The sequence below is a fragment of the Pelecanus crispus genome, chromosome 11 (genome assembly GCF_030463565.1).
Source record: "Pelecanus crispus isolate bPelCri1 chromosome 11, bPelCri1.pri, whole genome shotgun sequence".
NCBI lineage: Eukaryota > Metazoa > Chordata > Aves > Pelecaniformes > Pelecanidae > Pelecanus > Pelecanus crispus.
In genome coordinates this window covers 11,239,753-11,261,423 of record NC_134653.1, presented here as the reverse complement: position 1 = coordinate 11,261,423, position 21,671 = coordinate 11,239,753, and the positions used below count along the sequence as shown (strand labels likewise).

The 21,671-nt window shown below is 43.0% G+C and overlaps 1 protein-coding gene across 1 annotated transcript; it reads left to right on the top strand.

The window, feature by feature from the left end:
• Positions 1–8,740: 8,740 nt before the first annotated feature.
• NDE1 (nudE neurodevelopment protein 1) lies at positions 8,741–19,679 on the top strand. The gene is made up of 8 exons (XM_009489760.2): positions 8,741–8,878; positions 10,526–10,679; positions 13,692–13,840; positions 14,185–14,321; positions 15,401–15,580; positions 16,693–16,784; positions 17,833–17,969; positions 19,102–19,679. The coding sequence occupies exons 1-8, from the start codon at positions 8,793–8,795 to the stop codon at positions 19,193–19,195; spliced, it is 1,029 nt and encodes a 342-aa protein (XP_009488035.1). The 5' UTR covers positions 8,741–8,792; the 3' UTR covers positions 19,196–19,679.
• The last annotated feature ends 1,992 nt before the right edge of the window (positions 19,680–21,671 follow it).

The window sequence follows — 21,671 nt, the reverse complement described above, 5'->3', positions numbered from 1 at the left end:
AGGGACGCGCGGGGCCCTCCCCGGCGGGACCGCTGAGGAGCGCCCCTCTTCCCCCCGACGCTGGGGCCCGCCCGCCTTCCACTGAGGGGGCGAGGTCTCGGTCCGGGCGCACCCGAGCCCTGGCCTGCAGGGCTGGGCAGAGCGGTAGGAGTCGGCCCCGGAGGGGTCCCCGGGAAGCCCTGTGGAGGGGCCTGGCCTCCCCGGCAGGTACCCGAGCAGGTGTGCGCGCTGCTCAGGCACGCCGCAGGCGGTGAGGAAATTGCCACAGCGTTGAACTGGGCTCTTCGAGGTAATCATTTTTTGACGCCTTGTGCAGAATTTGACCTTTCACTTAGAACTTTTTTTCACACACACAGGAATCTTTGTAGGTTGCTAGGGATGGCCAGTTCTAACCATTTTCAAGAGCCTGTTCCCTTGAAGGCAGTATCTAAGCCCGAGGACAGCAGTTAAGTGTCTGTACTGCTCAGAAGTCTGCTGTTTGCTTATTTTAACAGAAGTGTCTGCCCTCTCCGTACTGTCCTCTGTGTTGCTTTGGGTATCATTAGCTGTGTATAAAGAAATTCCCCAAGTAAAATAGATACAGCTTAAAAACACAAAGCAGTTACTGGCGAGCAAAAAAGAACAAGCTTCTAACAAACCACTGGATTAGGCATTAGTGTGGTCCTGACTCCCTGATAAAACACCTGAAGTCCGCTGGCCAGAGAAGCATCAAGAAAAGGCTGGGCCTCCACTGCTACCTCAGTTTTAATAACTTGTCATTCACTGGGTTTGTTGATGTGGGTGACACTGACAACCCACTGAAGATAACTGGGTTTTATTCACTTCAGGATTTTATAACTTGCCACACTGATATTTCTCCTCTTGAATCCTTATGCTACTAATAGTCCTTGTCTCAACAACCCTACCTCTATTTGTAGTTTTACTTGTCTTTTTACAGACACAGGTCTATCTCACAATTTAACAGTTCCCTCAGAAGGCTGGGCCGAGGCTATGCAGCAAATCATATCATCCAGGGTGGGCTTGGTCCTTGGCATGCAGGTAGCTGAGCCCCTCAAGGAGGGGGGTTAGTGACAGAGCAGGGTGAGTGTCTACTTTAAGGTGGCTTAACATCTTCTGATCATAAGTGATATCATGGTATTAGGCTAAGTTGTCATTTTGCCTTCACCTTTGCCTAATGGGCTGCGGCCACCAGCAAGGTTAAGAGTCTCCTTAGTGACAATGCTCATATCTACATCCAGTCTTGCCCCTGCCACCATGGTTCACTCGGGGTGTAATGCTACTGTGTATCAAGGCCTTGAGTGGTGTTACGTTTTGCTTTGCTTAACAAGCCAGCACTATTAATGAGCATTTGACAGTTTCATCAAAAATTTGTCAGTTCAAGATATCAGAAGGGTTTTAAAGTAGTGAGATTCTGTTTATTGCTTAAGCATATGCAAATCCAATTTTACATATACAGACAGCAGAGATTTATATAACATCTTTAAAGAGACAGAAATAGGTTTCATTGATGTTAAATACTTGCTCTTCAGCGATAGCAATATTTCAATATCATATTCTAATACGTATGTTTATCACATCTTGTTATGAGTATCAGTAATCCATTAAAAAAAAAAGTTCAGTAGTTTGTAATGACAATTGACGATCAGTTCCTGTTCCATCCATAGAGTGAGTGGTTATGTGGCAAGTTATTTAATTCTTGCAGCAAAGCAAATCTTTTTTCCCATAAGAAGCTTATTGTCAAAAGATAAGGTGTTGCAACCTTACCAGAACTTGTATACATTTTTGCCCACTTAGCTTTCATGGAAGAATCAGTGTGGCATTCTCATTAAAATAACCAGCACGTGAACCCTAGCACCACAAAAATCTACCATTTATTAATTATTAATCAGCAAACTAAAAATAAATGCATAAAATAATTTCTTCTTCTCCTCTACTAATTTTAAAACAAATGTTTTCATTCTCCTTGCAAATGAGGCAATGATAGTAATTATAGTAACCTTTTTTTTAATATTTATTGCTTGTATACAGTAGTGCCTCTGAGCCTCTGGCATTTGTTAGGGTGCTGTTACACTGTTTTGGAATTGGATGAGAGGCTAAACAGCTTCCTCAGAGATCTGAGAATTTTTGCTATGTTTTACAAGCATTTCAAGGTGACAACTATTAAAAGTACTCAGGTATACCTTTGATATAATCTGTGTACTCATACTATCCTCCAAGATTTGTTCCAAGAGTTGAAGTAGAATGTCCTGTGTCCCCAACTTGTGAATAATGTGTAAATTTTTTAATTACTAGGGATGTACTGCAATAGTATGTGGTTTATTTTCTGTAACTTATCCAATAATAAAAATATTCTTGAGTAATGACAGAATTGCAAATTGCTGTTAACCCAGTTTTTTAAATAGCTGATTTAGGTTTCTGTTCATAGTTGTATAATAGTTCATCTCCATTTACTGCTGCTGAACATCTGACCTCAAAATATAATTATTTTGTTGAACACCTGACCTGAAAGTATAATTGTTTTGCTCACCCTTTTCAGTTAAAGTCATCTTAGCTATGGATAGATTTCTCCTAGTGGAATATTCTTGCAGAAAAGTGTCCATCCTCGTTGTTACAATCCCAGTCTTGTTCTACAAAGTCTTTGGGAGAGGCACATTAAGTCTTTTCAGGATCAGACTCTGCTCCAGGCCTGGTATTGCATGACAGAAGTAAATGAAACTGGGATAGGGGCCCCTGGGTGTGGGTGCCTATCATCCAGCAGTTTGTAAAACGTGCTGCAGGGGTGTGAAGTGATGCTCAGTGACAAATGGCCATATGTATGTGGGCTGGAGTGTGTCTACACATACGCGGTAATTTGTGGTTTTGTTTTGACTCAGGAAACAAATGCCAGACACACCTGATGACCAAGTGTTTGTGTACACTGTTGGGTAGGAACACACCTAGGGCACTTGAGAAAGCCTCCGCATAGCTCAGTCCCCTCCATATTGATCCTGCGTGGTGAGGGCATGGCAGGTAATGTATTGACTGCGCTGAGCTGCAGCTCCGTCGCATTGTCTGTGGGGAGCTTGTTCCCCCCGCGGATGCTTGCGGCTCGTTTTCTGGAATGATGACATCATGCTGAGATGTAGATGAGCGCAAGTGTCTAATATTTCATAGACTGCTTTGTCCTTGCGACACAGGCTTCAGTGACGCTGAAGCTTGTTCCTTGGTTGTGAAAAGGGGACTTAAGTCTAAAAATGTTGTGCTGGTATTAAATAGTTACAGTCACTGTCTCGCTGCTTGCTCTTTCAGAAGAGGCTTTGGAATAAACAAATAGTATATGGTGTAAAGCTTTTCCTCTTTTAGAACATTTCAAGGGAAAACGCGTATTTAAAATTACAGCACGGTGGCAAATGCTGATTTATACCGGTAACACCTTAGAAGATGCAGGCCCTTGCGCCCACTGTAGCTCATAAAACACCGATGAAAGGGTTTAGCGTGGTTCACGCGTACCAGGGCTGAGCGTGAGCATGCACAGAGCACGCAGCCGAGGACGGGTCGTCGCTCCCGCTCCGGGGGCCGCGGCTGAGGGCCGGGGCCGGTAGCGGGGGGCCGGGCCGGGGCCGGCCGCCCCCCCCCCAAGCGCTTTTTGAAAGTAACGAAAGTTTCCAAACCTCCCAGCAGGCGCGTTCTGGCGGCGCTGATTGGCGGAGCCCCGCGCGGCACGTGACCGGCAGCCAATGGGGCGGCCGTGTCGGGCCGGGCTGGGGAGAGCGGCGGCTGCCGGCGCGGAGCTCCGCGGTCCTGCGGCGGCGTTGGCGGTGAGAGCGTGGAAGCTGCTCCGCGCCGCTCCGTTCCGTTCCGTTCCGTTCCGTTCCGTTCCGCTCTGCGCCGCCCGGCAGCTTGCGGGGGGGCGGGCAGCGCTCCGGGGCTCCCCGCTGGCGGAGCGCCCTTGCCGCGTGCAGAGGAGGGAAGGGCGGTTTCGGTGCGGCGCAGCGCAGCCCCTCCTGGTGTCCCTCGTCCTGCGGCGGTAACTGGGGCAGGGTCGGGGAGGCAAGGGGAGACGGAGCCGGGACCCGGGACCCGGCTGTCTGCGGCCCCCCTCCTTCCCGCATCCGTCCTTGCGAACCTGAATCTGCTTCTGGAGTTGCTCTCGCAGTTGCTGGCGGGGAGGGGAGGGGAGTGGAGCGTGGGAACCGTGCCCGCTGGCTTAGCTCCCTCCCGGCCTCGCGCCCCGAATGGGGATGGGATGGGAATGGGATGGGAATGGGATGGGAAGCCCCAGAGCGCTGCCTAGCCGACCTCCTGGCTGGCAGCTGGAAGCGTCAAGGTCAGGCATTTCAGGAGAGAAAACTTTGCGGAGTTTCGCTTAGGAATCGCTGGCAACTCAAAAGTATTGGAGCTGGACTGGTGTCTGGAAAGACGAGGGCTTTGCTGAATTAAGCCTTTTGGTCGAGAAGACCCTGAGAAGATGATAACTCTTTTCAGTGCTGGCTGGGGGATTCTGCAGTAATCCAGGCACTCCGATGACCTCTTCCTTTTCTTTCTCTCTTGTGGTGATTTTCTTTTGTATTGCTTAAACAAAAGAAAATGGGCCCTTATGTTACAGGAGGACCCTTGCGAGGGGACTATTTTAAGAAAATGTAATTTTCATGGGATGGGAAAGCTATTTTTCAGGAGCAAAGAGTGGTTTTGTTTTAGTTTACAGTTAGGAAAAAAAAGTCTAGTAGGAGCTTCATCATTTCTGCCATGGATAATTCGGTAGTATTTATGGTAGTGTTTTACTCTTAGTTTTTTTATTACAATATGAATTGCTCTGACTCAGACCATCAGGCCTTGCTACAAAGATAGGCCAACATTGTTTACCAAACTAAAATGTTCTTTTGTTTAAAAAAAAAAAAAGAAAAAGTATTCGTTATGCAGGGTTGTTTTGAGTCCTTTATTCTAGGACTGAAACAGAATCTAAGTTGAGGTCCTCATGAATTTGGTGAACTCAGACTCTGATTCCCAAATTGAAGTTCCTTCAATAATTTCCTGTGTGGCTTTTCTTAGTGTTTCTTTTTCCTTAAGAATTTTGCAATTCTGCTCTCACTTGTATGAAACTGTTTCCTGTGACATTTATGCTGAGGTATTTTTCTCCTTGCAGAAGTCCCTTCCCCACCCAGGAACACTTCCACTTCCTGTATGATGCAGAGGTTTTGTAATGTCTGTGACCAGCACTTGTGCTGCTTGCACGCAGGAAGTCTGGCCAGATGTCTCTTCTGGCTTCATGTGTGCGAAAACAAGTAAGATGCAGCCAGTGTGTGCCTGCTATAGACTGTGACTTTCCTTGTTTTTTCCACGTTTGTCAATGTGTAACAAAACATTGCTAAAACCTCCTTCACCTCCCTCTCCCTCCCCATTTTGTAGTAAGCCTAGACAATGAGAAGTTCCTAATTGGTTTAATTTACTTTCCAGGCATTCTGCTTACTGTCTCCCAGCTGTTAAAAATCAAGGGGGGGAGGCAGCAGGGGGAAAAACAAAAAATCAAAGCCCTTGCCTTTCTACAGGCAGTTTAGAAAGATGTATGTGAGTGTGTTTTGTTTTGTTTTTAAACAAATTTCAGAAAATCAAAAAAAGCTTTAATACTTTGTCTAAAACTTGGAATTTTTCTTTTCAGTTTAAGTCTGTATCTTTGGTTAGTTTGAAAATCCCTGTAAGCTGAGATGTATTGGAGGTGTACAGGGAACCCAATACATCTTCCTTGTGTGTTGCGGACAAAAAGCATGCGCCTGTGGCGTGGGACAGTAGTGAAACAATCTCTGCCATGTTATGTCATCTCTGTGGAATAAATATAGGTCCACAGTCCTTCCATATATGTGCAGTTTAACAATTAATTTTAAATTATAAGTATTCTTTAGTAATGGTAACCATGAAACAGAGCGTACTCTTAACGGATAGCATCCTTAGTGGGTCCATAATCTCATGTTTACAAAGACATACTTAGAAACCGAAGGGGACAGCATCTTTATGCTTCTGTGAAAGTTACCAAGGTTCTGTGGAACTCTCATATCTTATGGCTTGGTTAGGGAAAGTTCTCTTGTATGTGACCATGCAATTTTAAAAAAATGCAAATTAGTACATTCTTCTAGTCCTTCCAAACTGCTGTATAAAAACACAAGTGAGAGCCAGATATGAGCATATTCAAGCTTTTGAGGCCAACAGGAGCTGTGTCTTTTGGTTCCAAAGGGTGATGTGAAAGTCTTCGGGGGCAAGATGTCTTGCACTCCTTCATCTTTATCTTGTCTGACTTCTTTTTGTTGACTGAACACAAATATGAGATTTATTGTAATGTTTGTGTCAGAAGAATTCCTATTTGGAGACTTCTGAAATATATTTTAATTTGTGTAGCAAAACCAGGCATAGCCTGGGTGGAATCTGTATTTCTTCAAGAACAGAAACTTCCTGTTGTCCAAGTGGTGAGGAATAACCATCTAAAGGAAGCACTGGCTTGCTGTTCTCTGGAGTGGTTTGACTCCTTTGTGGTACTGACTCCACAGTAATGGATGCTGGTCTGTCTTTTTTTCTCGTTGCATCTGCATCACTTCTTTGTGTCTGGCCCTCCCTCCCTGTCCCTCATCTGTAAAAGAGAAAATTTTTTTTCCTTACAAATGTGCTGCAAGGATTGGGGGGGGTGTGTGTGTGTGTGTGTACACAGTGCCTTGAGCATAAGGGGGATGCCCATTAACATCAAAGGCACTTTCAGTTCACTTAAAAAATAATAGAGTAGATGTGTTGTAAACTATCCTAGGTCAAGAATGTTAATTATGCTTGGTCATGCTTTTCTTTTTAATGGGCAAAGGTACTATTTGGAAAGTCACTCCTCCTTACACTCCTTTTCCTCTGTTTTTTCCCCAGTGGATACTTCTGTAAATACATACAAAGAGCAGCAGCCTTTTGTGTCAAGAAACTGACATTTTATGTCAAGAAACTGAATTATAAAAACTAAAGCTTAGTAACTTTTCCCCTTGCCTGCCAGCTCCCCTTCTAAATAATAATGTAATTTCTGTGAGTGTGTAGCTGTTACTGTGCATTGAGGTGGGTGGGCACAGCCCACTTAGCTGTGACAGTTGCTTACTCTTTGCTCAATAATCTCCTGAAACTCACCTAGGCTGTGAAAAGGACTTGTGCTTTGCAGCACTGCTTGGGTATGTAAGAATTGGGCTTTAGATCCCCAGACTACTTTGAGTACTTGATACTGTTGTCTGTAGTAGAGGTAAGAACCACTTATGTTTGTCTCAGTAGAGTTACCAGATAGATAGCAGGCTGTTAATCCTGTTTAAACCAGGTGATTTTTTGGAGAGGACAGTCTGGACACAGGTTATGAATAACTTTTTCCATTGCGTTCAATAGATGTGCAGTGGATGCACATTTTCTTTGGCTATGACATGCTGCTCAGAAGGCCTACTCCAGCATTTCTTGAGTATCATAAATAAGAGTAGAAGGCAGGACTGATGTCTAAATGATCTTTGAAGGCTTTGGCTATTTTCTTTCCTCTTTATTCCATCAGAATTACCTCTAGGAAACGTTTTGCTCAGTAGATCTGGAACTAAAACTTGGTAGAAGAACTGTGTTTCCTCAGTCATTAGGTTTCAGCGATACAGTTTTCTGACAACTGCCATTGTCATGAATGGTTCAACTCCACCTTTATTTACTGTCCTTGATGTATTTGTGTTTCTATTAAACTGATAATGTCTATGTGGAATCTTTGCCTCACCCAGGGTTGCACATGGACAGGTTATCCAGACCATTAGGTCTGATGTTTCTCCATTGTCATATAAAATTGTATTTGCTAGTGTTAGAGTGCATAATGTACATCAGAGGGCACTTATTTAATTGTGGTGTCTAGATGCTTAAGTCTTCAAGTGGGAGTGACCAACTTAAGGTTCTTGATTCCCTTGTGGCTCTTTCACGTGTCTTTCCCATTTGGGACTATGTCCTGTGACTGGGTCTATGCTGGCACAGGGACAGCTGGATTGCTCACTGGGTTGCTGCAATCTATCTGCATACCTAGTCCAGCCAAGTGGTATCCCACTAAAACCTCTGTGGAGCTTTTATCCTCACTTCCCTGGGAATTTCTGGAGCTACCTTCTCCCATGGCCCTCTGAGGTATCCAGGTATATTGTGGCTCTCAGCCATACATGGACTGCGATATTTCAGATATAAAGTCGGGTAGTTTTGTCTATGTTGACCTAGGGAGAAATTTTTCACATGTCCAGCAGTTATGTCCATAAAAAGCTTTGGTGTTCCTGGAAATATTAACACAGGAAATTAGTATCTTGAGTACCTTATCTATGTCTCTGAAGTTTCTCTTTAATTTCAGGGTAAGTGTCTTTAGGATTGTTGAAATCGACGTTAATTGCACTGTCTTTGCAGTTGAAGTTGTGCCTGAGATGTCTTCTCTTTCACTTGTGTTCTGCATACATTGGGACAGCTGTGGCTAAAGTCTGAGGTTTGGTGCTCTGTGCTGTGTAGTCAGAGGGTGGGGAAGGTGCTCACTGCTGGGGATGTGGTGTAAGCATGCAGCAGCCTTGGGAGAACTAGGGAAAGGGACCTGATTACTCAGTAGTGATTCTTCCATGTTTATCCAGCAGAGTCCTGTCAAGAGTGGTCTTTAGTTTGGTCTCCAGGCATGCAGTGACTTCCTGGGAGGAGGGGTGCACTGCTCTGCAGCAAAAGGTACTGAGGTAGCTCACTGCGTTAGCTCTTATGCTTGATCCTTTAACTTTCCAGGGGGGAAGAAATGAAACAGGAGTTTTAAACTTTGAGGACTCATCATGGAAGACTCAGAAGGACATAACTTCGGCTCAGTGGAAGAGGAAACCAGATACTGGAAAGAGCAGGCTATGAAATACAAGCAGTGGTAAGGCAGTGGCTTTATTCTTCTAAGTTGTTTGATAGGCTGCTGTTGTGGTTTAAGCCCAGCCGGCAACTAAGCCCCACGCAGCTGCTGCTCACTCCCCCCCGGTGGGATAGGGGAGAGAATCAGAAGAGTGAAACTGAGAAAACTCATGCGTTGAGATAAAGACAGTTTAATAGGCAAAGCAAAAGCTGCACACACAAGCAAAGCAAAACAGGGAATTCATTCGCTACTTCCCATCAGCAGGCAGGTGTTCAGCCATCTCCAGGAAAGCAGGGCTCCACCATGTGTAATGATTGCTTGGGAAGACAAACGCCATCACTCTGAATATCTGCCCCTTTCCTTCTTCTTCCCCCAGCTTTATGTGCTGAGCATGATGTCATATGGTCTGGGATATCGCTTGGGTCAGTTGGGGGTCAGCTGTCCCAGCTGTGTCCCCTCCCAGCTTCTTGTGCACCCCCAGCTGCTTGCTGTTGGGGTGGGGTGAGAGGCAGAAAAGGCCTTGGCTCTGTGCAAGCACTGCTCAGCAGTAACTAAAACATCTCTGTATTATCAACACTGTTTCCAGCACAAATCCAAAACATAGCCCCTTACTAGCTATTGTGAAGAAAATTATCCCAGCCAAAACTAGCACAGCTGCGTAAACACTGCATGCAAAGACATAGATAGCACCACATAGGGGAGTAAATTCAAGGTAGTCAGGCTATCTTGAGTGGTAGCAGCAGCAATGCTTCTGCATAGAATATGGCAGCCCAGAGTCCTTTATGCTTATTTGAGCAGTGAATCTGTGCTGCTGTGGCACTGATGGTTTTGGTCCCTGCTCTGGTTTGAGTCGGACTGTGTGTGCTCAAGTTGTGCCTCTGACTGCAGTCTGTGGACAGCCTGGGTAAACATTACTTACTGCAAGACCTTGTGGGGGTGGATGATCTGGGCCATTGCAGACAGACAGATGCTGCTGCTCGCTCTTTATATCTCTGTGTAGATCCAGAATGGTTTGACATCATGTAGATGGACGAGGATCATCCCTGGCTGAGAATGGACATGTTTTGCTTTTCCCTTTAGCTCAGTGTGTTGTTCTAAATGCAGTAAAGGGTGAAAAAAATCCAAACTTTTTATATGCTGATATTGGTGGGACCTTCCTTAGACCAGGTGTTCAGACCTTTCAGTGCTGCTTGTTTAGCTTGCTGGAGGATTATTTCAATGGCATTGTTGAAGAATGTAAGAATGCCTTTCCCTCCATCTTTCTCTCTTTTTCTCACTTTTTATTGCTAAATGGAAATGGCTTTGTTCATATTTCCAAATAAAAAATTGAAATGAATAATAGATTAAATACACAGATGGTAGTAGACAATGTACAAGCTAAAGAGACTCCACATGTCCTCAACGCCTATAGTGTGAAGACAGACTTTGGGTTTTTTCTCTTTATTTGGGCTTTTTTTATTTACGAGTTTGCTATGGAGTGGCTTTCCATGCTTGAGGGGGAAACAGTTGTGTATGGTCCTCTCTTCCTGTTGAATATATATGTTGGAGGAGGGCATAGAGCGTTCTGTGTTAAAGGGCAGTATTTTTTTTTTTTTTTTACCTTGAGTGTACAAGAGGTATTTTTCTTTGTTCATTATGATGAGTTCTGTTGCTGGAATTGCTCTCTAGTGCTGAGAATACACAGGAGGAATTGCGTGAATTCCAAGAAGGGAGTCGAGAGTATGAAGCTGAACTGGAGACTCAGCTGCAGCAAACAGAGTCCAGAAACAGAGACCTTCTGTCAGAAAACAATCGTCTGCGAATGGAACTGGAGTCAGTTAAGGTAAGAGTGGATGATGCATACAGTATCTGTACATCCTAAGTACAAAGGTAAATGAGACAAGCGTGTGCAGATTCAGCTTGCCTTGTGGTCAGGGACCTTCAGTATTGCAAAAGAATTGAACAGAAAACTGCAAAAAAGAAAATCTCTTGTCTGCTTTGAGGGTGCTGGATACCTTGGTAATGTTCCTGGACCCTTGTTCATGGGTTGTGGTTATGTGTCAGGATAGATTTGAGTCAGGAGAAAATTGTTTGCAGTAGAGTGGAGAGTAGACATGTACAGAGCTGCTGTTCCGTTCCTTCTCCCATCTACTTAGTACTTTTGTTCACAGCTTTCTTGTCTGCATTGTGCAGACACAGATAATACTGCAGAACAATCAAAATACAAACATTCCATCTGTGTTCTTGCATTACATAAGAAAACTCAGTAGTTTTAAACCCTTTTAATGTAGTTGTGTGTTTATTATCTGGCATTCCAGATAAGCTGGGAAGCAGCAGATGGTGGGTAACACATAGAACTGAGAGGCATAAAACAGTTTCAATCCTGGTTTCATTACTGAATCTGTCTGTACTTGGGGGAAAAATAATTTGTCCTCTTTACACTTGGTTAGCCTTCTGTGAAACTTAAGAACCAGCTGAAAAGTGTTAAATTCCATAATTATAAAACATAAATGATATGAATTTATTGAGATTGAACTTCTTACCAGAGTGACTTAAGAAATAATGAAGCTATCTAAAGTATGAAGAGTGATGTGTCTGCCTCATTTCAGTCTCATTAACTAGTCCCCTGTGCTGGTTGACAGGTTTAGGAAATACTGGTAAGTTTTCTTAAACTTGGAAAAAAAATTGTCACTGAAATTGGTGTGCCTTTTAAAAGTTTGATTTTGTTGGCCTTTTACTTCAAGGTGAGGTATAGTCATGCAAGAAACACTACACTGTATTTAGTAGGGCTAGGTCAATGTGGAAGCAGAGATTAAATTAATTACAATTCTTCTACTCAATTGGATGCAGTAATGAACTATTGGGAGTGAAGGTATTTGTATAAGTGATTAATCACTTATAAGTGATTCATCACCAGATTAATCCAGGTTTGCAATGCCTGTTGTCTAAATTACTGTCTTAAGGAAATACTCTTCCGTTCCAGGCGGAGGTTCTGTCCCTCTAGCACCAGCTTAGTGATTCCACTCTGCCCACCCACACTTTTTGATAGCAAAACCTCCAAGGCTTGTTTCATTGTATTTGTTACGTTGCACTGATCTTTGTTCTTGCTGTATTAGTGCCTTAGCAGTATTAAATGCTGTGCATGTTGTATGGAGTATTGGTCTACTGTTCCGTGTAGCCTCATAAACCTATGTAAGTTGATGGGTTTGGGGAGAAGGCATAAGTTTGACAAAAATAAAACCTGCAGCTCATTTAATTGAGGAGGGTGTGGACTATTTTCTTTCTCTAGAGGAGCTAGGATGAGAGGAAGGGACAATGAACCAGCCAAAGCAGTCAAGAATGAAAATAGTAAACAACATAGAATCTCAAAAAGTGGAGGGTAAACATATTTTAGAAAATCTTACATTATTCTTCACAGTAGATAACTTTATTAAAACATATTCTACTTGAAACGAACCTTTTAACAGTTGGCTATTCATACAGCCTGAAAACTGCAGTAACAGCCTGCAGTGAAGGAACAGAGACTCCATTGATGGCCAGATCAGCTGATAGTTTATTACAATTGGCTAAAAACAAAGACTCAAACCTTGCAGTTCTGGTCTTTTATCTGAATCAATTCAAGAGCAAAGCATTAAACTCGTGAAGCTATTGAGCAGCAGTGTTAACTGAGCCCATCAAGGGTCGGTGTCTGCATCTAGGTCAACACTAGTGAACTTTGCGAGGCCCACACAGCTTGTGGCTTTGAGCTTACCAGTGTGTAACTATGCTTCAGAGATCCAGAATTATGGCAATGTCACCGCACTGTAATCAAGAATTTCTTAATTCAGCATGGGTATCTCTTTCCCTCCTCCTTGTCTATGCATTTCATGTGCTAAAATAGCTGTCTTCAAATTACCAGTCATGCTAGACTACATGCCATGGTTTTCAAATTCCAGTGCATGGATTTGTTTTCAGTGAGTTCAAGTGTGTTGTACTTAAATTCTGGATGGAGAAAGCACTTCAGGAATGCCACTTGTACAGCAATCTTGGAGTTTCAAAAAAATCTCTGGCATGTTGAAGTGATCTGATAGCTAGGTGGTGGAGTGTAAAGGGTTGCAGTAGACAGTGTGCTGTGAAGCTTTCCCTGTCACATGATGTGGAGCTAATTCCTCATATAGCAGCAATAGCAGGAGATATTTGCTTTTTTTTTTTTATATATTTTTATATTTGATGGAGAAGCTAAGCCTTCCTCCCTGCCTGTGCCTCTCATAAATGTACCCTTGCGTACATGCTGTAAAGGAGACAGTTTGTTTTAGGTTCACATCCAAAGCATGTTGCATAACTGCACCTGAAATGTTTTGTGATTGACAACTCTGAACCTGCTTTGGGCTCATAAAACCACAGGGGCAGTGGAGAATCCTGCTGGTTCCACAGCAGTATGTAACAGTGCCACACTTGGATATTTTTTTTTTTCCTTGTTATTTAGGCTCCTAAGTACTACTTGGCTTTTTATTGGAGTTGAAAATAAGTGGCTTCTCTTGCATCTTGCTTTGTGCATTGCTAAAGCTCTTGGGGCTCGAATTATGCCGAGTCTCACTGTCTGGGAAAGCAAGGAATGTCCCTGTGTTGTGTAGGTCGGGAACTGCTCCCCAGCACCATTGTTTGATAAGGAGTGACAGGAAGAGCTCTTGTCTGCTGGCAGCCCAGAAGTATGTAAGCAGTTGGCTTTGTTGGCATTTTACCATATGTAAGGTGATGTTTCTCAAAGAACTTCACAGCATCTGCCTCTGCCTTTAAATGGGGCTCATACAATGCCACAGAAAGAGAATGTGCATTGCTAAGTCCCTGATATGCTGTTTGATTTGCCTTTGATTAGGAAAAGATTGAAATGCAGCATTCAGAAGGATACAGGCAAATCTCTGCGCTGGAAGATGACTTGGCACAGACAAAAGCTATTAAAGATCAACTTCAGAAATACATTCGAGAACTTGAGCAAGCAAATGATGACTTGGAAAGAGCAAAAAGGTGATCCATGTTCTGTGTTTTCTTTTTCCACCCCTGGTCTGTCTTGTGAGCATGGTGTCACTGAGCTGTTTGTGATGCTGTGCTCGTTAGCACTGCCATTCTGAACTAATCACTTAGGTGATGATTGTGGTGAAGAGGTTTGTGGCAGGTGGGAAATGCGATAATTTTTTTTTTCCTCCCATTCACCCCACTGCACTCTTTCATATCTTACAAGCTAAAATAAAAAATAATAATAAGCCAAAGCAAACCAAACCAAACTGCAATGTTATCCCTTTTCTTGTGAGAGGGAGTTCCTCTATGTTCTTTGAAGATCTGATAGGGACGTCTTGTGCACTCTTTTTCAGAGCCACTATAATGTCTCTGGAGGACTTTGAACAGCGTTTGAACCAAGCTATTGAAAGAAATGCTTTTCTGGAGAGTGAGCTGGATGAGAAGGAAAACCTTCTGGAGTCCGTGCAGCGCCTGAAAGATGAAGCTAGAGGTTAGACAGAAATTACTTGTATTTCTCCCTTTCTCCCCTCCTGGCTTGTAGCTGTTCAGTCCTCTCCATATATCTTAGAGCTTGGCTTTTAAGTTTGCGTCTTTTAAATCTGCTCTCTGAAATGTAGAAGCAAATGAGGAAGCTTCAAGACTGTTCCCCCCCACTCCTTGAACTCCTGACCTTGTTCCAGAGCAGCTCACAGAAGCAGAAGTCTGTTCCAGCCTTCTCCTAATCTGTGGTGATGCTTCAGGCCCTTAGGGGGTTAAGAAGAGCCAGTCCAGCTGGGGCATGTGCTGGTCTGGCTTCCTGTAACCCACGAAGGTCAGCTTTAATAACTGTTAATGTCATTGTTTCCTGGCCTGTGAAAAGTGGAGTCAATGAAACACTAATGGGGCAGTAAAACAGGAGGGCTGTGACTAACTTCTAGTTACCTTTGAATAGCCTCATGTGCTAGCTTCTTGATATCTGTCAATAAGGCTGGGTGAGAGAGAGACCATGGAACTGGAAAAACACGTATTTTCAGCTCTGCTCAGATTCTGTGCCCTTGAGTGGTTTCCATAAGCTACAGCCAGGCTGTGGGGCAGAAGTGCTCTATCCCTTGGCAAGATAACGGTGTGGCTTCCACCTGGGTTCAGCTCAGGTTTCCTTCATGTGGAAACCAGGGTAGAGAAAAGGGTACAATAGGTAGGATCTCAACCTGGCAGCGAGCTGGAATGTAGCCAAGGTGTGCCAAGTTGCTTAGCCTCAGTCTTGATCTGCCTCTGCTTACCAGCCTGTAACATTTGGAAAGGAGTTAATTCCCTGCCTCGAAAGGAGCCTTGTGAAAGGGTATGAAAATTAAAGCCAGATAATAGCAACTGAACTAATACTACAAAAACATCTTGAGTCACAATCCTAGAAAAGCCTTTAGTGATCATGCAGATTTTGAATGTACACCTGGAGTAATCTTTACAAGGATAAGTGACTTTGCCTCCCTTGTGGAGGTGAAGCAATCTTTTGAGCAAAACAAACTTTCTCATTGTTTTTTATCTTGGTGGATACGTACTCCAAAGGCTTGCTTTGTGTTGCTTCCTTCATAGATCTACGACAAGAGCTTGCAGTGCAGCAGAAGCAGGAGAAACCCAAAACACCAATGCGAACTACCCTGGAAACAGAAAGAACAGACACTGCAGTCCAAGCATCCTTGTCTGTGCCTTCAACTCCCTCAGTGCACCGGGCACCCAATGTCAACATACACACACCTGCGACATTTAGGAGAGGTGACTGACAAGGAACCAGCACAGAAATACTATTTGGTGCTCTTGTTTTTACTATAGTTTCTGGCTAAAGGAGGAATTAGAAGAAGGGAACAGAGTTGAGTGTTTCAGTTAAACACACCTAAAGCCAGTCACCATGCTCTCAGTATTCATGGACTGTGATTTCTGGGGTTTATTCATAGGCTGTTCATTTCCATTTGATTTGAACTGTCCAGTAATAATAATTGTGAGGGACAAGATGAGCTGTTGGGACTTTACTATTAGTTTACAACTGTCCCAGAGATGTTGGGCTATCTTAGGGGAAGGATTTTAAAAACTTCAGTGTGATCTTTAATGTCACACTCATGTTACTTGAATTGGCTTCTCTGTGAGAGTAGGTGCTCTTTGAGAGAGGCTTTCGTTTTACTTTGGAACAGCAGGACACTGACAAGTCATCCTAGCTGTCTGTACTAAATGACTATATCTCTGCTTTCATGTCAATAATGTTACTTATTTTTTTGTGAGCACTGATTATTTCAGTATTTCAGACCTTCAACACTAGCTCTCCCATCTTCTTAGTTAAAAAGCCAGAAATTTGTGCAACGGTGTTCATGTGTATGTATAAATGCAGGGACTTGTACTGTCACATTCTGATGATTTGATATTATAGCTCTGAGCACTAACAAAGTTTGATTGTGGGCTTCAGTACGCTTAATCTAAAATTATGTGTTTTGTGTGGAGGAATTAATGCTTCTATAAAAGTGAGAGGGTTTGGAGATTTGTAGTAAAATGAGAGATGATGGCCCTCCCGGAGGACATATCCCTCTGGTGCCACTGCAGCAACAGAGATGCAGAGTAGGCTGGTAGAACAGATCTCTAGAAACCCAAGCCACAGCATGTCTAGAGACTTTAGCTTAGGATGGTGTAACTTGAGCTGTCTCAGGGAGACAGTGCTTCATATTCCTAATGGATATGAAGGATCTGGAGGTGAGGTACAAAAACGTGAAGATATTGATGTTTCCTCTGCTCTGTATATCAGGCTGTCTTCTGACTTCCAGTGTCAAAGGTTTTGTTTGGGTTTTGTTTGTTTGGTTTTTTAAAATGAGTAATGTATCCTTCTTTAACCTGCTCTGCAGGCCTTGAGGACAGTTACAGTACAACCCCTCTCACACCTGCTGCAAGAATATCTGCACTTAACATTGTGGGAGACTTGCTGCGAAAAGTGGGGGTGAGTGATTACCTGCTAGCCAATGCTTTTGGAAAGGTAGAGCTATCTGAAACTGCAGCCAGCACTATTTGTGCTGCTGCTCAGGGGAGACTGGAAAGAGTATCTTGTCCCCAGGTTAGCTAAGTGTGGCCTTGAAATTTGGTCTGGACTTTTGTATGTTTCTGACCAACCCCTAAACAAAGATGGACCCTGCTCTGCTTTTCTAAGACTTTATCCACATGGGGTTAAGATCTTCCTCTACAAATTTGGTGTGTCTTTCCACACATGAAAGTGCATGTGTGGAAAGAATAAATTGGCATGAGTAAATTAAGAAGGGATCTGCTCCCATGAAAGGCAGAGAAGAAAGGCTGGTGCCTGCTGTCCAGAGGGCTTCTGGTGAAGTTTGCCTTAAGAGTCTTTTGAGCAAGGCCTAATGTCATGTTAAGCTGTAGTTTGACATTTAAGGTAGTGCTGATGCTGGAAGTTATCCCATTACTTCCTTCTGTTTTCTCCCTTATGCCCAGTGCTGTGTTGGCACAAGCATTTGTGTGACTTTTTGATGGGCTGAGCTGCAGAACTGATACAGCTGGAGTCACCCAGCAGCAAAGGTGGAGTGATGTAGGATGGAAGCATGTGGTGGAGAATAGGGCATCTGTGGCTCAGTTCCCTCAGGTGTACCACCTAGTACGTACAATCTAATATGGGTCTAGGGAAGCAGATAGCTCAAATGAACATTTAGTAATCTAAAAAGTGATGCCTGTAAGAAAGATGTCAAAATCTCCCTGAGGAGGCTGAAGATTTTGTGTTCCTGCTGGTGAACAGCATCAATTCCTTAACCTCCCCTACAGAAACAGAGATTTAGCTTTAGAGAGATGGCTGGCTTTATCTCTTCAAAAATTCAGAACTCGTGTGGTGCTGGGGTTTAGCAGGTTCCTCTACTAGACAGCTCATTCTAAAAGAAACAACAAACCCCCACAAACACTCTTAATGCCATTTTGGTGTGCCATAATGCCGTCTTGTGGAAGAGAAGGGTGATATCTGACACTTGCCTCACCTGTGTTTACATTAGGCTTTGGAGTCCAAACTTGCATCTTGCCGAAACTTTGTGTATGACCAGTCTCCAAACAGAACGACGGTGTCCATGTACATGAACAGAGATGTCCTTGAAACACGTCTGAGTCCTCATCAGCCTCTGTGTGATACAGGGTGAGTGCTGTTCTCTCCTGTTGTGTCTTAGTGAGAACTGTTGGTGTTAGCACTTAGTGACTGGTACTGTTCCATTTAGTATTAAGTCTTTGTTTTGTTAGAGACAGATTTGTTTTCAAAAGATATGGAATTTAGTTATCCAGAATTGATTTGAATGTTTTAGATCAGTTTAAAATTTGGAATCACTGGCTGCTGAAATTTGAAGACTAGCTGGAATAAAGTTTTGAAAACCACAAATTCAAAGCAAATGTAATACATGTATTTTATTATAAACCTAGTGTAAATGGAATGAAGTCCAACAGAGGAGCTCTTGCTTGTTGGCTCAATTTGTTTTATGTTCTTGTACAAGTGCTCTCTCAGGAACATTATGGTATGTAGGGATTGCCCTTATCACAGTTAAGATTGTCATTTATGGGAGAACTGGAAAAAAGGCAAATAATGGGCTCACTCAGTCAGAATGTTTTACGGTTGCTAGGATGTGTTTCCAAGGAGCAGCTGACAGGAAGTTACCGACTCAAATTATAAATTTCTCTGAACACTTGAACTGGTTGTATTTTTCAAACAAATGAAGAGAAATCAGCAAGGTTATTGCAAATTGCAGTTCAATGTCTGCTTAAACCCTGCCAATCCTGTACTGCACATTCTTTAGATTCTCTGTAAATTAAGTGCCTATAGTACAGTTTGTTCCAGACTTAATTATTCAGCTAGATCCTTGCACTGGGAATGCTGGTTTGTCCTGTTACCCAGTGCCCAAAGTTGTTGCGTGGAAGGAGTGTTCCACATTGTACTTGCTATCCCAGCCTGGGGAGAAACCACATGAAAGCTCCTACAAGAAAGCCTCAAGTGCCATACATTTACATATTCATGCAGCTGATTATACATCTACTGCTGTAATACTAGAACTGAAATTCCGGCACCTGTAAAAGATAGTTTTTCACTACTCAGAGGAAACAGAGCCCTGTGTTACAGTGGAAACTCAGCCCAGTTAAGTAACGGGCTCGCTTAGTGCTCAGAGTGATATTATTTTATCTGTTGATTTCTCAAGCTGGTGGTGTATTCTGGAAGTGACCGGTTACTCTGAAGATGGTAAAACTGAGCAAAAAATGCACTAACTTCTGTTTTGTATTTGCAGGTTAGTGAAACGCCTGGAGTTTGGAACACGGCCTTCAAATATTCCTGGACCAATGAGCCATCCTTCGCAAAGTGTTGTGAAGATGCTGCTATGAAAAGCCTTGCTGGCTTTCGAAAAGGAAAAAAAAAAAAAAGATATATTTTAAACTTTAGTTTTAAAGAGAATATCAGTGAGAATCAGGCAGGAGTCTTGGGGTAGGTGAGAACTGAACAAGAACCTGCAATTGGCAATGGCCTCCTGAGGCCTTGCCCAGTCTGGCCTCTCAGCTGACTTCTGTGTGTAGTGTGATAAAGCAATGCTGCCTAGCAGTGCAGGACTTCAAATTGCTTCCTACATCAGTTGCTGTAAATAGCTCCTTGAAAGTTGCTGCTTTTGACACTGCCAGTCAAAGCCATTGTCCCTCTGCTTACAACAGAGACACTATTTCCTATGCAGCTCCTCAGGCTTTGGCTTTTGGTGTTACTACAGCACCATGGTGTTCTGGCTTAAATTCTGGTTGTGCTGGCTTTCTATCATGGGTGTTGTGTGCTGCACTCACCCGGATTAGAGGAGTGCTTTTATGTGGAGAAAGGTGTATTTCTGCAGGGAAGCTGCTCCGCTCTTTGTGGGATGTTTGCTGGTCAGAATCTTGCTACACAAAAACTTGCCTCTATAGTGGTAAGATGGGTTTTTTTAAGCAATGATTTGCCATTAAGAACAGGTCATGGTTAAAGGTGAGTAATGCCTAGTGCTCAGAGTACTCAGATCCCAGAGCTAACAGCAAGGACTGTTAGCATATAAAGTGGCTTAGCATGTAGACATCTTTTTTTCCATGTCGTGGCCCAAAAAGCCTGTTGTAGGAAGCAAGAGACCTGATTAAGTTCCTAGTTCTAACATCTTAATAGGTGGGGTTTACTGCTTTTCAAAGCTCCGTTATTAATGTGACTTGGGTATTAGTGATTTTTTTCTTGTTTTATTTTTTCTATGAGAATATATGCTTTCAGCTGTTACTAATTTAGAAATGGTTTTTTAACCTGAAAAGTCCTTTATGCTAGACAAGTGTATATGAGTAGGGAATTATTTTTAAATCTGTTATTTTCCCTTATAGAATATTACTGCATTTTGGTTTGTTTTTTAAATGGAGTAGGTTCACTCACAGTATTAATGTACCTTATAGAAGACTGTACTTGCAAAAATAATGATGACTAAACAATTTTTATGTTTTTTGTGGGGGGTGGGGTGGGGAGACCTTACTTGACAAACGAATGCATAAATGGGTTTGGGGTTTTTTGTTTTGTTTTTTAAGAAAATGCTGTGAAAACAGCCACTGAAGCATCTATTTCTCTGGAATAGGAAATAACTACAGATCATTCCCATTGTTCAGGCCATCTACAAAGTTGGCTTAACTGGGGAGCTGAATAAAGCTTATTTTGAATGCCTAGTTGTTGATTCATTTTGAGGTTTTTTTTGTAAGTTGTCACTTTGGTTTATGCACAGATGTTTGCTACCAGTTTCTCATCTGTTTCTGATCAATGAAGCTATGAAAGAGACATTGTTTTGCTGAATCGTATGCAAAGATTTTCCTACACATCTTTCTTCTCATGGTTTCCTGCCCTAAAGAATGTAAATATTGCCATAGCTAAAGATGGCTCTAGGATTTACAGTGCTTAGTATTGGCGTTGCTCTCTCTTAAAATCTTGAACTCTGGCTCTTTTAACATGATTTTTGTCCTCCCCTCTCACAGGGAGTTGACACTTTTCTTACCCACGAGGAGCAGAAGTGTGTGGGCTACTTTGTTAGTTGTGCTGACGCATGGAGTACGGTTCAGAGGACTGTGTAGCCTAGAGGGATCAGTGAAGACAAGTTGCATTTTCCTTACCTTGCCAGAATTTGCCCGCTTGGTGAGCAAGTTGGCTTGCAGTCAGATTGAGACACAGCATTGAGACAAGGTAGAAAGTTGGAAAATCGTGGCCATGCTAGTATTATATATTTTACAGATGTATTATTAATGGGACTACAGATACAATCAGATGGACTATGGGTGGATATTCTATTGAGAACCACCAAAATAATGTAGTCCAGAACAGTCATCTCTGTAATGGTACAGAGAGGAACTTTAGTTCAGCTGCTGTTGCAGAAGGATGCTTTCTGTGGTGTTACTAAAGAAACTCTGACTCCCTATTTTGCACAAGCTTTGCAGAACAGGGACTGGAACCTGAGTTTCTGAAGTGATAGGACAGTGCTCTAACCATCGAAACAATCTTTAACATTATGCATGTGAATTTTCTAGATGAATTCCTTTTAGAATGGCTCCATGTTCAGTTTGCTGTTTCTGCTCCAAGTATTGGTGCTTAAGACCATTCTATGTGAAGTTTGACTTCCTTGGTCTCCTTGTTCCCACACATGTAGGCTCACAAGCTGTGTGCTTAACAGCCAGCTCTTGAGCATGTTTAGAGAGCTGGGCTGTGTGGCTGATCAAGCAATGAAGAGGTGCTAACCCCCCCTCCTCTGCAGCTTGTCATCTTAATTGTTCTAAATGGATTCTTACTTAAACTCTTCCTTTACTCTTTCATGAGCAGAGAGAATTCTTT

Coding starts and splice junctions, on each gene's coding strand:
- NDE1 (XM_009489760.2), top strand. CDS start 8,793: ATGGAAGACTCAGAAGGACATAACTTCGGCTCAGTGGAAGAGGAAACC. Junction 8,879..10,525: donor GCTATGAAATACAAGCAGTG/GTAAGGCAGTGG, acceptor ATTGCTCTCTAG/TGCTGAGAATACACAGGAGG. Junction 15,581..16,692: donor ACCTGCGACATTTAGGAGAG/GTGACTGACAAG, acceptor CCTGCTCTGCAG/GCCTTGAGGACAGTTACAGT.